The sequence below is a fragment of the Cydia amplana genome, chromosome 14, assembly GCF_948474715.1.
Source record: "Cydia amplana chromosome 14, ilCydAmpl1.1, whole genome shotgun sequence".
NCBI lineage: Eukaryota > Metazoa > Arthropoda > Insecta > Lepidoptera > Tortricidae > Cydia > Cydia amplana.
In genome coordinates, this window is record NC_086082.1 from 13,296,133 (window position 1) to 13,314,473 (window position 18,341).

Here is an 18,341-nt window from a genome sequence, read left to right on the forward strand (position 1 = left end):
ATAAACTTTAAAGAAGCACTCTGTATAACATCTTTAATTACTTATACAAATTATTCTGTAACATCTTACCAACCACCTCAGTTAAACGGCAGACCAATAAATCTACATATGTTTATATACATAAAATTGCATCTACTTAGCAATGCCTTGTTGCTGTGCCATTTTAACTTTGTCTGCAATTTCTTCTTCTTGTGCTGATATTTTTTGGTTTATTCTTTGACATTGCCTACGTACTAAAAGAACAGCCAGGCGGGAGGACATATCTTGAATCATTTTGTTGCGATGCAATTCGCATTTTATGAATGTCGAGTCCGTAGTTGCCATATATATGGTTATTATTGATTGTGTAATATTATCGCGGTGAAGCACAGGCATGATGTCTTTTTCAAAAATATTTACACACTTTTGGACGAAGTTGCACAGTGAAATACTGGGATAGGTCAGTGAGGTCTTGTCTGCCCACCATTCTCGTAATTTTATGTAACAAAATACATCGTTATTTTCTGGATTTTCTTCTATTAAATTCTTCTTACACTCATTACATGCTTGTAATTTTGACTTCAATACCCGCATAGCCAACCACCCACTAATGTAAACAATGGGTTGACCTTCAATGTTTACAAGGTTCGTTTCCACTTCGTCTGCCTCATCTTCGGGTATACTCAGCATCACACCGACCTCAGCATCCAAATTTTCATTGTTTTTATTTTCAACGGATTCTTTTTCGTTTTCGCTTGCTTCCGTTTCCTCCTCTTGACCAAAAACAAATTTTTGGAGGTCCGTGAGTAGCACGCCGGTATCCTGTTCACAGTTGAACCCTCTGCTGTGTGGAGCGCTCATTCCCGTTATTATCGTCGACTTCACGGCAGCCATAAAAGATGAAACGGTGGGGTTTCTGTTGGTTGGGCTATGCTGCCGTATGACCCCGAAGAAGTTTTCCAAGGCGTCTTGGTTAAGTTGCCTCAGGTTTAAATAGTTAAACCCGAGGCGTTTCATCTCCTCCCATAAATCCCTAAGGGAGCAAAGGGTAGTGAGGAATCCCTGAACACACCTTACATTTTTCGCGCGCGTGCCGTTTGGTTTGAAAAATGTAAGTGTTTCAATTTTTTTTCTGTACTCGGTCCACACTTTTAAGTGCTCTGTTTTCAGGGATACATTTTCCCTCTGACCTTTTATTATGTCCTTAGGTCCAGAAGGGCCATTCGTGAAATCAAAGAGGCGATCCAGATCGTGGATGACCTCTCCACTCTCAGTCAGCTGTTGTTGTTGTTCTTTCGTGTATTCCGAACACCGCCCCATGAGCTTGAGTACAGACGAAACTGTGTTGCTTAAGGCCTGAGCAGCATATTTTACTTTCATTTTTGCTCTATATTTCGGTTGGACATGATTCTCAGTCACTCTGCTCAGGTACACCAAGCTCTTGTTGTGTTGGTGTACCTGCATTAAGTGTTCCCATTTAGCCCTTTTTCCGCCGAAACAAATGATCCCATTATTAAGGAAATTATTCCTGATGGACTTAAATAAATGTGGGACATCAAATAATATAAATATTTTTCGTCCGTCTACGACAAAATCGTTTTTTATTTGGGGGCCGTGTTCGGTAGGCGATGCGTCTTTTAATATTTTCAGAGCGCCCACATTTGTTGGACCTTGATCACAAACCGTAGCAATCACTTTGAACCCTGTTTTATTTACAGCTGTGATAATTTTTTTTATGATTGTTGCCAATTTGGCAGAAGAAACGGTACCCTTTACAAAATAAAAAGCCAACGGCTGTTTAAATTTTTTTCTTATGCCTTGCAGCATAAAAACTAGGGCATGATTTGCCAACTCGGGTGTTCTTTGATTAGTGCCCATGTCAACATATCCCTCTACTTGATCATTGCCGACACTGTAATTTAATCTGGGCTTTATTGCCATCTCGTCGAACAGTAGACAGCAATATCTGTCGCCGCCGTATGATGGTGCTATTTTCTTCAAATGATGTAACACTTTTTGATTGATTCCGGTGTCCATGGGAACCTTTCTCAAAATATTTTGCAGAGTTTTAACACTCGGTAGCGGCACCAAGTGCCGCAAATAACCGTAGGCCTTGGGTGATCTCTTTAATATCGATAGACACGCTATCTTGTATTTCTTCGTCCAGCGACGACCTTTGGGTTTACGTTTTTGATTTTTTAACGCCAATTCCACAATTTCCTTGACCATTGGCGATTCGAGGCGGTCTATAAGGTTTGCACTGCGTTTCAGAGACCTAACGGTAGATTTAACTTTTTGCAGTTGTCGAATCAATTTTTCTTTAGACTTATCCCAATCTGCAACAAAGAAAAATATCATATTTATAAAACGGAACGAAGTTATAATAAGATATAGCTGAACTAGTCCAGTACGGATATCATGGTCGCATTTTTATCACCTGTCATGTCATGCGTCACTTTCGCACTTTCATACTTGTTAGAACGTTACAGGCATGGTGGCACTGGCAGATGATAATAAGGTGATAGCCCTACTGGGACGGAAAACTTTTCATAATTGCAGTTTTGCATATTGCAGTATTAAGGTTGCAAAACCGTTTCATCTAAAAACCTTATCGTGATGCTGATGATTCATTAAACTGAAAATTCCACGTTAATGTTAATTAGGTATCCTGACCCTTCCCATATTAAGAGGAAATGGGACGGCCGCTTCTTCATACAAACGTAGTCCTCATTTTCCTCTCTGGATATTCATATTATGGAAAATACTTATATCATTTGAACCATAGCTATGCCCTTACGTTTGACTTTTTAGATTTTTTGATTATTGTATAAATGAGGTGCGACAAAGAGATTTCATACAATTTTTTAAGACGCGCAAAGACTGAAGGCCGAGCTACGCGTAGAGCTGAAAGCTCGGAGCGTCCGACGGATTCGCGCTTCCCATAACTTCCGCATGTGTTTTAAAAGCGAAGGTCGAAAAGAGATAATACCTATAGTGCTTAAACACTTAACAATAGTACAAGTACCTAATCAATCAATAGTACAAGTTTTTGTCTTCAGACCGACTCACGCTTGAACCTAAAGGCACGCCCTTCGGGACGCTTCGGGCCTTCGGCTTTATGCGGATATCGGCCTAGGGCCTTCGCAATAGCTGTTTACACAACGTTTCACTTAAACCAGCGGTCGGCAACCTTTTAGCAGCCAAGGGCCACATAGTAGTTAACGAAGTAGTCGCGGGACGCACTTTGTTAATATTTATGACTTTATCAGACATTGACGTTTGTCAATATTACATACAAACAAAATAGCCAGGGAGGCTCACGGGCCGCGAGTGAGAGGTTCGCGCCGCATGTTGCCGACCGCTGACTTAAACCACAGATTATATAATAGTGCCGCTCCCCGCACCGCGCGCACCGGCACTACGCTAGGGTTACTGACGCTTAGAAATGAATGATAAATAAATACCTTCTTAAACAGCGGAGTGAAATAAAAGGAAATCTAAATATTGAATTATACCTAATAATCCGTTTATGCGTCAGTGTTTGCGAAATACTCATTTTAAAAGGTCATATGTCTCTGAAGTAAACGCAGTGTTTACGCCGTTTTATAAACCGCACAACAATCCCAGCAATAATTAGTTTTAAAACTTCGTGTAATTTAAAACCACATTAATGTTATACAATTAAGAAAAATAATAGAGAACCCATGAATACAGGTAAAAGGTGAATTATAAGTTAACCAGAACAAAGTTAACTTACGGTCGTTTAAATAAACATTTACCAAAATAAATTAAAAAATTGCTACCTATTTCAAATAGATATCTAACTATACATTTGTCATAATAAACACTACATGTTTAATTAAAGAAATTCAATAGTACCTACGTAGCTTGTAACTATCGTAAAAATTGACAGTGCGGCGCGCGGTGACGTGCGTGCGTAAGCTCGTGTGGCAACCAACTGGTTTGCTTTTCTACCGTGAAAGGTAACAGATTCGTAGGTATCCCAGCTCGTGCGGAGAGTTCCATAGGCCTGCCATTGCGGCTATTCAATTAATTAATTCAATGTTCTATGTCCCGAAAAAAGCCTTACAGCATTTTTGTTCTTAAATCCGACTCACGCTTGACTGTAGATTTCTAATAGGTTTTCCTGTCATCTATCGGTAAAGAACTATTTTGTGTATTTTTTCAAAATTTTAATCCTAGTAGTTTTGGAGATAGAGGGGGGGGGGTGATGGTTATTTTTTGACAATTTTCTTGAATACTTCAAAATTGTTTATCCTAAAATAAAAAAAATAAAAAAAATCTCATTTACCCCCCAAAAATAGCCCCACTGTTTCAAGTTTATTTGTTGACGTTACATTACCTTACGTTACGTCTTTGGGTCACAGACTTACATATGTGTAGCAAATTTCAACTTAATTGTTCCAGTAGTTTTGGAGCATTTGCTGTGACAGACGGACCAGTGATCCTATAAGGGTTCCGTTTTTTCCTTTTGAGTTACGGAACCCTAACAAACGTCGGGACGTACAAACGTATTTTTAGTATTTGCCACCTTTTTAGGGATCCAATAGCGAGTATTACTGCAATGTTCTGCCGCCAGAGTGCAGCACTAATTTGTTTAGTAAACCATAGATAGAGTAGGTAACTTATACACACTAGGCCTTATAGTCTGACAAAAAAGAGTAGAAATTAAAAAGTGGCAATATTACTCTAGTGTAGTCCCTTTCAAATCTAAGGAAACGGGACGACACTACAGTATTGCCACTTTTTAATTTCTACTCTTTTTTGTCAGACTATAAACAGTTTTTTGAAAAGTTTTCACTTTGGTTTTCACTATGACATTGATGCACCAAGGCGGTTTGTTTACAGGTGGTCTACCGCGAAACGCGAAAATCGAAATTTCTTTATCTGCCTCTCTATCGATCGAATAAGCAAGAGTGATAGAGAGGCAGAAATCGAACTTTCGATTGTCATGTTTCACGGTACGCCATGTAATTGACCTAGTGACGCATGACGTGTCATTGATAATGTCAAGTTTACTGTATGTGCTAATGGTGCCACCTACTCAAGAGCTTTGCCTAATATTCCCTATTAAGTTGAAATTTGGTACATATATGTAAATTCGTGACTCACAGACGGACATCTTACGTAAACGAATGAATTTTAAACATGGAGGCCACTTTTGGGGGTAAATGAGATAATTAAAATAATGTTTTTTAAACTAAATCGTGTTACATATCAAATGAAAGAGCTCATTTTGAGAATCTCAATTTCTTTTTGGAATTTTAAAATAAATAGTTTAGAAGTTATTTAAGAAAATAGCTAAATAATGACCATGGGCCCCCTTTATCTCCGAAACTACTGGGTCTAAAATTTGGAAAAAAATATACAAAATATTTAATTCCCTATAGATGTCAGGAAAACCTATTAGAAAATGCAATCAAGCGTGAGTCGGACTAATTACTTAGTTTTTAATCCAACCTCTACGGGTTTTTTAAAGGTAATTCACTCGCGATCCACATATAAAAAAATACATTGTTAAAATTGGGTAATGTACAGAACCCTTAGAATCTGAACGCAAGTCCGACTCGCACTTGGCCGGTTTTTCTACTTGGCTTTAGTAGAGTAGGTATAGTTCTTACCCATTATTGTTTGCGTGGTGGTTGACGCAGAATCTGACGCAGACACATGGGTCTGTTTTTTCTTCATCGGATTGGGCGACGGAGCTGAAATTGAGAAATTACAGTATAATAATTAATTATAATTTGGTTTAGTTTGAAAGGAAAGAGAATGAGGAGAATACTACAAATAATGTAAGCATGAACCTTTAGTTTAGTTTGGCAAAAAAATCTCTATATTGGTACAAGCTTTTATCGCTGTTTGTACCACAGAATAAGTAATAGTACTACAGTAATACAGAAAATTCACTCCTTCACAAAAGTCAGATTTAGGTATAAAAGCCGCCGCCTGCAAGCGAAATTGAAACTTATCGAATCGTGAATCTTCTTTGCGCGCCGCAGTTTTATGACCGAGCTGTGAGTGTCGGCACGGGGTTGTCACTTGACAAGTTTTTGTATCTACTGATTTATTATTTTTAAGATAAATATGTAGGAAACACAAACGTTGATTCTGTAAACATAATTTTTTTTTCCGGAGATAGTATGTCTGATTCTCACGGAAGTAGATATGCCACAGCCGTATTCCTTTGAAAATATCGGCGCGATTCGGGAAATGAATCAGAGATTCACTAGATATGAAATATCTATCATCATGTCTAGTGAATCTCTAATTCATTTCCCGAATCACGCCGTATGTCGGTCAGTTCCTAATATTGTTTCTGGGCAACCAATACTCTAATAAGATTTGTTAGCTGTACGTCCAATACGCAGTTCGTCCAAATGATATTTCAGTTCGCATTTCGTCCAACACGTATTTGGTCCAACATGCATTTCGTCCAACGCGTATTACGTCAACACGTATTTCGGCCAACATGTATTATTTCAGAATCAAGTCTTAGGACTCACAGGCTTCTTAGGATATCGAACCGGAGATCATATACAAGGCAAAATTACTTACATATTATAATTTTCAGATACGTAGGTATCTGTAGGTCGTATTTCATGCACATGAATTGATACACTTTTGCAGGTTGAGTTTAGTATGATGTGGTGTACTTACTTATGACAATCTCAATTTTCTCATCTTTTTACGAGCTTTTATTGATTTAACTTGCCCTGTTAGTATGTATGTATGTTAGTTATTGTGGGTCAAATCTAGGAAGCTAAGTTTGACCAACTTTCCCATTACTGATTGAGCTGAAATTTTGCATAGATATATTATGTAAAATTAATGGAATGACATGGAGCTGATTTGATAATGGAGAGGAGACAGGAGGTGGCCATGGGAATTCTGTGATAAAACAACGCTAACTAATTGGCTTTGAGGTTGTTAAAATTGTATTGGTGAGTATTAGTTGCTCGTGGAAAGAAAAGTACAGACAGAGGGGTGTCACTACGCAGTTTAGGTACATTTGGCCGGTGTGCCTCCCGGGTAGGCGCATGGCAGTGGGCTGCCACTCGGATAAAATGCGTGTTGGACTAAATCCATGTTGGACGACATGCTGTTGGCCGAAATACGTGTTGACGTAATACGCGTTGGACGAAATGCTGTTGGACGAAATGCATGTTGGACCAAATACGTGTTGGACGAAATGCGAATTGAAATATCATTTGGACGGACTGCGTATTGGACGTACAGCTAACAAATCATCCAAATAAGCCCTATTTTCATTGTGAAAGGTCGATAGCAGAAGCTTTCGTTAAAATTCGTGCCTGCGCCAATTTTTGGAATTAAAATGCATTTGTAATGTAACACACTAAGATGATGAAGATTAGTAGTCTAGTATAGGTAGACAAGACACATCTTCTTCTTGAAAAAAAATGCAAATACTTACCAATTACATTTTGCTTTGTGGATGTCGCAAGAGGCGTTTTGCTACCTGAAGGTAGTACTGGCGCCACTTCCTCTATGCGGCTTGGCGCTGAAGCTGAAATACATCAAAACAAGCATTTAATAAATATATAATTACTCGAAGTACATACTCGGATATTTGTTCTCGAGTTATGGATATTTTTCTAGATTTACATACTTATCTATCGATATATGATGTTATACCTACTAGCGACCTCCCCCGGCTTTGCACGGGTAATTTTAGGGTAGTAGTAAAGTGTAATTTTTTATATGCCTATTTTTTTTCATTAGCATAAAGCCGGAACCCTACTGCTGGGCGCAGTGGAACTACGCATGTGGCGTGGGTACAAAAACGCTTCTTACCAAAAAGTAGGTAGGTAAATACTTCCATAGCAGTGCACGCGTGGCCTGCTCCGAAGTGCCGCCCACCCACGCACACCCACTGCGGCGCACGCAGAGCACGCCACGGACAAATGCCGTACATGGTGGGGGAGCGGGGGACATGAGAGCTGTGCGCCTTGTTTGTAGTTATTAAAACTATGGTGGCTGCTTGCTTACCATTAGGCGGGCCGTATGCTTGTTTGCCAGATTGCCACCGACGTGGTATTAAAAATCATAGGCTACGGTGACTGCTTACCATCACGCGGGCCGCATACTTGTTTGCCACCGATGTGGTATAAAAAAAACCGGCCAAGTGCGAGTCGGACTCGCACACGGAGGGTTCCGCACCATCAACAAAAAATAGAGCAAAACAAGCAAAAAACGGTCACCCATCCAAGTACTGACCCCGCCCGACGTTGCTTAACTTCGGTCAAAAATCACGTTTGTTGTATGGGAGCTCTGCTCAAATCTTTATTTTATTATGTTTTTAGTATTTGTTGTTATAGCGGCAACAGAAATACATCATCTGTGAAAATTTCAACTGTCTAGCTATCACGGTTCGTGAGATACAGCCTGGTGACAGACGGACGGACGGACGGACGGACAGCGGAGTCTTAGTAATAGGGTCCTGTTTTTACCCTTTTGGTACGGAACCCTAAAAAACAGGCTACGGTGACTGCTTATCATCTGGCGGGCGTATGCTTGTTTGCCACCGACTTGGTATAAAAAAAACATAGGCTACGGTGACTTCTTATTAACAGGCAGGCCATATGCTTGTTTGCCACCGACGTGATATTAAAAAATATTGGCTACGGTGACTGATTACCAACAGGCGGATCGTATGCTTGTTTGCCACCGACGTAGTATTTGTAAAAGTACACTATTTATTTATTTTGCAATTTTTGCATATACCCATTATCAATATGTATAAAATTTTAATTCTGATTTTAATGTTTGTGTTGTTAGTTAGATACTTTTCTCTTGTTTATTTTTATACTAGCTGATCTCGCGTGGGATATGATCCGTGCCGTTTTCTCAGTTATCTACTTATCTGTCTCGTTAAATACGTTCCAACATACTGATACCTAAATGAGTGCCGAATTTGGTAGATAATTAAAACCTTTCCCTTCCGTCACACTATTGGGCGAATTTTTCAAAAAAATGGGTGTAACGGTTACCGTGAAAACGTAATACACAGAAGGATAGAGGTACTTTCGCAAGTTTCGCTTTAGCTAGTATGGGTAAAATATATACAAGTAGTAGCTCATTTTGAGCAATATTCTATCAAGTAATTACCTTCGACATCGACTATTGCCAGCGGCGTTGTGCTACACGCAGGTAGCACAGGTGCAGCAGGGACCTCTTCTTCCATGGGAATTGGGTCTGAAGCTGAATGATTATAAAAACATGAAATACGGTACACTTAATAGTTCAAGCAAAGACAATTTTTATTTTGGATATTGAACGTCATTGCAGAAAAATACTGGCCTATTTATTATTCTTGCATTACAATTTGATAAAATCTATGTACTTTTTTTCATATTTTATATTGCTTACAAGCTTTACAAACTAGATGTATGTACTTAAGACTTCTATGAGTTGTATGGAGTCCTACTTTGAAATGAAGATTATCATGTCATAAGTAAACAATGAAAACCATTACAAACTTCCACTACTTCTGAAATATTGATAATAAATAGTGCCAGCGCTAGGCAAAATATGTCCTTCTTTCGTCTCCATCTGGCAGCATTTAAAAAAACCGGACAAACTAATTTTTACAGATCAAATCAAGGGTGAACAGGCACCTTCTGGGCAGACTCGCTCCATCGTAGGCCACGTCTTCGCCTCGGCTAGTCTGTGGCCATGAGTAAGCCCATTTTTAATAAAAAAAAAAAGATCTATAGCTTTTAGATTTTTCTCTGTACTTGTAGTAAAAGACGATGTTCTAATAGTTCTAGATCAGCGGTCGGCAACAAGCGGCCCGCGAACCTTTCACTTGCGGCCCGGGAGCCCCCTGGCTATTTTGTATGTAATAATGTCAAACAACAATGTCTGATAAAGTCACTCATATTAACAAAAGTGCGGCCCGCGTCATCTTCCTTAACTACTATGTGGCCCTTGGCTGCTAAAAGGTTGCCGACCGCTGTTCTAGACCAACGGAGAGTACCCTTTAAATTTTGATTCCCTTAAGCGTGACGAAATATTAATTGTTTGTTTGTGTGGCATAAACAGCCATACCTTTTTTGTACGTTAACTTAGAAGTTTCATTTTTTTCATAGCTTTAAGGGACTGTAGACCTGAGTATATGGTTTTTACTTCAACTAAAGGGTCTTGACAGACAGACAGATGGACAGACGGACGACCTGTTGCCTCCTATATATGGGTGATCCTAAGGGTTCCGTTTTTTCCATTTGAGGTACGGAACCCTAAAAATGTGAGGCCACCAGAGGCACAAGACCGTAAGTAGGTGCTAATGTCTACCTCAATATATTTATTTCAAAATGATCAACTTACTCATTATATTTTGGGTTGTGGCCGCCATATTCTGCATTTTGGATGATGATGCAATTGCAGCTGTTGCAATTCTGTCATCCATGGGTGTAGGAGCCAAAGCTGAAATATTTATAAAAAGATTACAATGAATACTTTTCAATAAATTCATTTAAGAAAAAACAGGCACAAAAAGTAAAAGTTAAAACAAGCTTTTGCTCTCTAATCAAGGTTAGATTTAAAAGGATGATTAGTTAAATTCTTACACCTTTAAATGAGCAATTCTTGTATATTTATTTATTTATTTCGGGGATCTCGGAAATGGCTCTAACGATTTTGATGAAATTTGCTATATGGGGGATTTCGGGGACGAATAATCGATCTAGCTAGGTCTTATCTCTGGGAAAACGCGCATTTTTGTAGTTTTTGTATGTCTCCCAGATATTATTTATTCATTATAAAAAAAGTTTTTTTAACTGACTGATTAGTGATTACACATACCTTTGCTTGCAACATGTTGAGGAAAATCTTTTAGTTGATGGTCACTCAATGGTTGTGCAGAGAGGTGCAGCTTAGGGTAAGCCCTTTTTTTCAGGCGATTGCCTTTTTTGTTGAAGTCTTTTGCTTTGAAGTGATCTCCACAAACAAAACGTACTTGGTGAAGCTTTTCAATTGGTATATGCACTAGATCTTCTTTACCAACAATTTGAACCCAAGTTCTACACCTGCAAAAGTCACAATTCTAATTATTATATCAAGTCAAGCCCTAAATTGTTACAATGTTAATGGTCTCTAAAGAATATGATTTCAAACTGAATTAGATAGATAATAGGGGCATTTCACGTCAAGCGGACAAGGAAAAAAAAGTGAGGTCGTGGATTTTGTTTATATTTCGGTAATTATAGTTCTAGTAAGCATAAGATAAGATAAAAGATAGTTTATTCAAGTAGGCATAATTACAATGCGCTTATGAACGTCAAATAAAGCTAGGTAGACGCTCCAACCCTACACCTCTGCCCCGAGAAGATTTCAATCCCCCCTCAATTGGAGGAGGGCATCCCAATATGGGACCGGCAAAAAACTCGGCGGGACACATCTTTTCAAAAAAAAAAGTAATTCTTAAGAGCTGGAAAGGGTAATCTTAAAGCATCCTCAGGTAACTTGTTATAAAAATGAATACATTGCCCAACGAATGACTTTTGTACTTTACGGACACGAATCTTTCTGATAGCAAGCTTATTTTTATTTCTAGTGTTAAAGTTATGGACATCAGAATTCTTAGTGAAGGAGTCTAGATTCTTAATAACATAAATAATACTATCATATATGTATTGGGAAGCTACAGTTAAAATATTAATTTCTTTGAAAAATTCTCTTAATGATTCACGCGCTCTTAAGTTATATATAGAACGAATGGCTCTCTTTTGTAAGACAAATATAGTCTGTATGTCAGCTGCTTTGCATAAATATGTACACACATTTTTTTTCTCCTGTCACTCTTTATTGCCTAGTTATGGGCTATTGAAGAATTCATCATGTTTGAGGAAAGACCTTTTTTAACGTTTTACTGAGAATCTGTGGTATTTTTATAAAATACAAATGACATTGTTTCAAATAGAAAAAAGGATGTTTTTTTAATGATTTGAAAAAAAAAATGTTTTTTATTTTTTGTCGTAGAAAACCGGAAGTAAAGTTTTTACGTGAGATTTTGAGTCAGATTGACATATTTTTTTTTAAATATATTAACTTCAAATTAAAGCCTTAAGTTTATTAATAATGCACAAAAAAAAATACAACGTGATCACAACAGGTTTAGAAGTTACATCAAATAGAGTAGTCGACGATCGAGTAGAATACTAGAATTTTTACAAGTTTAGCGTAAATCGACCGCCCTGAAAAGCGTTCCGTGCGTCGCCCCGGTACTCTATACCCACAAAATGTCCAGATGTTAAAACGTTAGCTTTCCTATCAAATGGTCCAAATATTTATATTTATGAGAAAGATGGCACTGCTACCAATTAAACTATGAAACAAATATTAATTTTTTTACTACATTTATTATTGAGCTCGGGAACAAATAACTGAACAATGTACTTGGCTTGGAAATCTATCTGTAATTAACAAAATGAAAAATATGATACTATTTTATTGCCAATTTGCTAACGTTGCCTTAACCCTAAAAGCTTTTAAAACTATGGGAATTCCTGAAATACGGGAAATATGACATCTGGACATTTTGACACCATGACTATTTAACATAAGGGAAATATGACGTGGACTTTTTTACATTTTGGATATTGTGACACCTAGACATTCTGACATTAGGGTATCATAACATCCGGACTTATAGATAAATGGGTATTTTACATCTGGACTTTCCGTCATCAGGCCATTATTACATTCGCACTAATTGACGATGGACATTACAACACCTAGCCTTTCTGACACTTGAACATATATGCCCCTAAACGATTTGAATAGATCAATCAATTTGTGAATACATACTTGTGGAAATAATCAATCTAAAAGTGAAGAACTTTTGAACAGGGGGAAATGAATTGAGGAATATAAATATGTAAAATCAATATGATAAAAATAGATACATAATTTAACAAAAAATATTCACAATCAGTTGAGCCGTTTTTGTGTTTTCAATAAAAATAATATTTTCTTGTGGTTATTACAGATGACAGACTAGAGCAAGCCAGGCGCAGAGGGCCCTAGCCCACTCAACTAGAGTTAGACCAAAGCTAACTTCACTGTGATTTTTATAGCCATGACGGTGCACATGTTATTTAAATGTCAATCTCATAAAAGTTTTATGTTTAAAATAACATTTTCACCGCCTGGGCTATCACAATCACTACCAATTTAGCCTGGGCTAACTATCAGTACACTCCTGAGATAGCTCAGTTATATGAGATAGATACTTTCCAACAGTGCACCAATTAAGTGCAAGCAAGCAACTGATACTTGTGATTAAAAAATTACAAAGTTTTTTTTTATTATTGTCATCGGCCGTCTACAGCTCATATTTTATTTATTATTAGGTACTTGTAAAGCAGGCAGGCAATTCCAATAAGTGATAAATGTATGATACTCAGAGTCAAATTGAATTTTACTTATATTCTTTTATATGCTGTGGAGTATATGTGCTTCTAGTGATTTACGCATGCATGATAGATGACGCATCGTCATAAATGCCATGAACGAAGATTAGGAAAACAAATTTTAGATAAGAATATTACAGACAAACTAAGACTGAAAGTGAAACCCGAGAACTCAATATATTTAATAAGATCTGTAAATCTTATAATGACAAACGTACCTTTGTTCATCAATCGGGAAATTGGCAAAGAATCCCGGCCTGTGTCGTTCTCTAACGCCACAAATTTCACAAATTCTGCTCTTTCCACCCATAATGAGTCTCTATCTCAGTAATCTTACTCAAAAACAGCGGACGGAGGAGCACTGCTTCAACTCGACGTCTTTTGTTTGTGAATAGGAAAATATCACACAACTGAAACACTACGGAGGAACTTAATTGCTCAACTCAACGCACTGCACTGTTCAGATGGAGAAAACCGAATGAATAATAGAAAACAAGTAAAACACCACGGAATCACAATATTTTCTTTTCATCACGGTTTAGTTTTGAAAGTTGACGTACATATTTGACATGTATTTGACAATTCTGCCTTCGTGTTGCCAGTTTATTAAAGTCCGTCAACCAAATCTTGTCAGTAGTAAAAGGCGGCAAATTTGAAAAATCGCGGGTTAGCAACACTGTGTTCAAATAATTCCAAAACGCGTGTCATCTGTGTTTTATCTGTGGAATGTGGACCGTGAATGACAGCCGTCACCTTATTTGTTTTCATTTGGTTTTCATTCTGAATCGTTTCTGTTTCAAGAGATATTTCTGCTGACACCATTAAATACCAATACATTAAATAAGAATAAGCAAAGCTAAGGGGCCTACAATGTACAATCATGCTCGTTGATGGTAAACATTACTAAAAATTGAGGTTATGACTTGTCTTCGAAAGAGTTCTTCCAATACTTGTATTGGAAGAACTCTTTCGAACTTTTAAGATTATGTTCAGTTTTTTTGTTTTAGGGTTAAAAGGCATAAATAAAATTAAAACGTATGCCTAAATCTATCCAACAAGACCATAAATTGTGTCCTGGAAACCGTCCATAGGCCCACATGTCTAATATTTTCAGCAATCAGTTGTGACTATTTACAAAGGTAAACCTTTTAAACAGTATTAAGAGCCTTGATTATATCGCCGTTCTTTCGCAATATCTACCTAATCCATACATGTTTGTTGCAGGATTAAATCTTGCCCAATATAAGGCGTTCGTAGTAGGTAGTATCTTTTCAGACAATACTTACCTATGGCGGTTTATGTACGTGTACAACGCAACCAAGTCGAAAAGTGACCCTTATCTTATTTACCTTTAAATTAAATAAACACCCAAATATCAGTTGTTTTATTTTTAATATGTATATTGTACAATATATACCAATCAAAAAAATTACACAGGTATGTCATATTCATCCAGAACAGTACACTAATTTACATTAACAAGTGGCATATTATATTGTAAATAACAAATATATGCACTATCTAATTATCTGCATTTTGATATGATTTTATTTTAGTAAACTTAGAAGACATAGATAGGGAACAAAGAGAATATAAGCACTACAATAGGGAGTTGTTTTTGATATCTTCAAATTTGTTCATCATTTTGATTAACATTGTTTTATCATCGCTTTTAAATTGTCCGTCCATGTTTCAATTTTTTTCAATAAACCGCGAGTGACAATTTGAATTGACGTACGCAGGGCGCGCTCAGCGGAAAAAAAAACTGTTGGTTCGATGTACATTGCTGCTTTTCTTAGCGCAATACTGCTCTTTGAGTGTTGCCCTACTTTAGTTTGCTTTACATTGCTACTGACAAGATTTGGTTGACGGACTATATTTATCTTGTTAGGTTGGCTGAACTGAAACGAGATCCCCATACATTATTTCTTTATATAGGAGTTTCCTAAGACTGTTGTGCAAGAAGTCAGTAAAAGTAAGTAGATACTGTAATACAATTTTCTTTTGTAGAAAATTTGGCTTACTACGATTCCATACATTGCATTAGAATCAGGAACTTCAGCTGTTCAATATATTCGGCTTTGGATAATATTATACTGGTAAGTGATAGGTAATGTATTGTATTCTTTGGTAATCGTTAAAAGATAGTAATAAATAGAAAAATATACTTCTCAACTGTCAAATACAAATGGACCGGACATCGGACGTATGTTCAGAAACTTTATTAAATCTACCCCAGAATACAATATAATATGGTGATTTCTGGTATTATACCTGATATTTCCTACACTTTCACAATTTAATTTTGAAATAAATTAGTAAACTTAATAATAGTAAATTAGTATTGTGATAAAATGTAAAATATTTAGAATGGTTGTAACCATTTGGAGTAATTGAGTTCTAGTATTTGTGCGGTCGGGAGAATGACGTACCTATACCTATTCTATTGACGATTGATCGACCGACGTTTTGTTGTTCTGCATTGCGATCTATCTAGTAGATTTTTTATCAAACTGGTTTTCTTGAATTACTCATAAAAATAATGAATACATCCACTAGTTCCACTTCTTCCAGGGCAAACAAGAAAAACACGGTCGAAAATATGGACGAAGATACCATGGATATTACGGTAATATTATTATGTTCTGTTTTGTCTGGTAATCCCAAGATGAATCATATCATAATTATCATAATAAATATACCAGGTGCAACAAGTTTATAAAACTTCTATATTTTTCAGCAGGAAGATGCCGATGTTGTTTGCTGGCGTAACCGAACCTGTCAGACCCGGAACGCGAGATGGCTATCCCTCGACAAGATCTACGAAAAATTGTACCGTCCAAACTTTTACGAGGTCGGTAATACATACATCAACGACGTGCTTGAATACACATTCACGGTAAAAGTCGAAAATGTCGGCACAATATTCCTACTGCATTTATTTGTTGGTAACACCCATGAAGGGTCATTCAAAATCAAAGTCAATGAAGGCAGTGACTTGAAACTGGACCGAAAGAATGGCAAGGCATTTCTTTCATCAATCTCCAAAGAACACAGGTTTGACAATTCAACAGAAGGATCTGTGAACTACGTAACCACTTACAGCTTCTCAGAGCAAGATGTTGATTTGCTTAAAGATAAGAGATTGTACATTGCAATGTCTTACTTAGAAGGGAAAGGGATCAACCAAGAAATAATTGATGATGTGAAAGCTAGTCACGATTTTGGAGCACTCCTCTCGGAATCCATTGGCTGTGATTTTACAATAAAATCATTGGATGGCGAAACATTTAAAGTTCACAAAGCAATGTTAGTTGCGCATAGTGAAGTATTCAAAGCTATGCTCAAAGAAGATACAGCCGAGAGTCAGAACAACTTTGTAACTTTAGATGTAATGAAGGAGGACCTGCAATGCATCTTAGAATTCATCTACACAGGCACTGTGTCAGATTTGGAGAATAGCAATTGGTTTAATTTGCTGATGTATGCAGACAAATATGATCTGAAAGGTCTGCGAGAATTATCTGAGCATGCTTTAGCTCAACAACTGACTGTAGATAACGTCTTAGAGGTACTCATTGTCGCAGATATGTCTAACTCTGAAGATTTGAAAACTGCAGCACTAAAGTTCATCAAGAAGAATCCATCTGCACTTCAAACTAGCACTTTCAAAGAGATTAAAAATGTGAGTTTAATGGGGGAGCTCTGTAAGGCGTGTGCCTTTGCAGTGAACTGAATTTATTATGTTAAGTAATATATTTTAAGCTGTGATTATTATAGTGTAAGCAACATTAATATAGTTTGATAAGTTATCTTTTTAGGAGTGTGATGGCTACTAAATTATAGCATCTCAATATTTTCTTTGATTTACACATGTATGAATCTGCACTTTACACTAATCAATGGTAAATGGGGCCTTAAATAAACTGTAAAAGGATATTGAGTACCTATTACAAATAATTATTTTTATGAAAATATATATGGGAAGTAAAAAAAGAACTATGAAAATAATAGTAGGTTAGCAAAGCGTAACTGCTTCATTACAATTTGAATGTTGTTGCATTGACAATTAGGTTCAAAATATTTATAGTTGCTAGGTTAAATAACTTCCTGGGTTATTTCATTGTACAGTCAGCAGCCAAAGTTGCTAAGCGGGCGAGGTGTTCAAAATTACCTTGACACGCTCTTGTTCTCTAAACCAGCCATACTCTAAGTGTGTTCCGCGGAACCCTAGGGTTCCGCGACACCCCTGCAGGGGTTCCGCAAGAATTTAGAACACTGCTTTAGTCTCCTCGAAAAATTTTACTATGCCGCCACCGTATTGTAGGGTTCCATCAAGTATTTCGCTTTCCAAAAGGGTTCCGTCAGAAAAAAAGATTGAGAACCGCTGCTCTAAACAAAAAAGTCGGGATGAGATTATTTTGAACACCTGGCATCACCTGGCCCGCTTAGCAACTTCTGCTGCTGACTGTACAGTCAAAAGCAGAATTCTGAATCAAACAAAGTTACAGCTACAGCCAAAGTGGCCAAAAGGGTTTATAAAAGGCGTGTTGCAATACATTTTTAGTAAGAAAGCTCGACCAGCCAGTCGACATTGTCGTCAGTCGTTTTCAAGATATAGCTGGTCAAGCAGGTCTTGTCAGTAGAAAAAGGCGGCAAATTTGAAAACTGTAGGCGCGAAGGGATTTCGTCCCACAGATAATTTGAATTTCGCGCTTTTTTTACTGACAAGATTTGCTTGACCAGCTATAGATGTTTGTTTTAAGATTTAGGTTACACCTGGGTGAGACCGTCTGATTTCAAACATAGACGTTTATAATCATACTGTCTTTGTCTTACGCTATTACGAGTATCCTAAAGAAAGGGATGAGTAGTTTTTTTTTGTTCTTATTTGAAGCCATACTAGCATGA

The 18,341-nt window shown here is 37.2% G+C and overlaps 1 protein-coding gene across 2 annotated transcripts; it reads left to right on the forward strand.

Annotated features, from left to right (window-relative positions):
• The first annotated feature begins 15,905 nt into the window (after positions 1-15,905).
• Positions 15,906-17,257, forward strand: LOC134654154 (uncharacterized). Of its 2 annotated transcripts, none has more exons than XM_063509597.1 (2): positions 15,906-16,059; positions 16,171-17,257. In XM_063509597.1, the coding sequence occupies exons 1-2, from the start codon at positions 15,973-15,975 to the stop codon at positions 17,164-17,166; spliced, it is 1,083 nt and encodes a 360-aa protein (XP_063365667.1). In that variant the 5' UTR covers positions 15,906-15,972; the 3' UTR covers positions 17,167-17,257. The 2 variants fall into 2 exon arrangements, with proteins under 2 accessions (XP_063365667.1, XP_063365668.1); XM_063509598.1 differs by having other exon boundaries at positions 15,907-16,059; positions 16,174-17,256.
• The last annotated feature ends 1,084 nt before the right edge of the window (positions 17,258-18,341 follow it).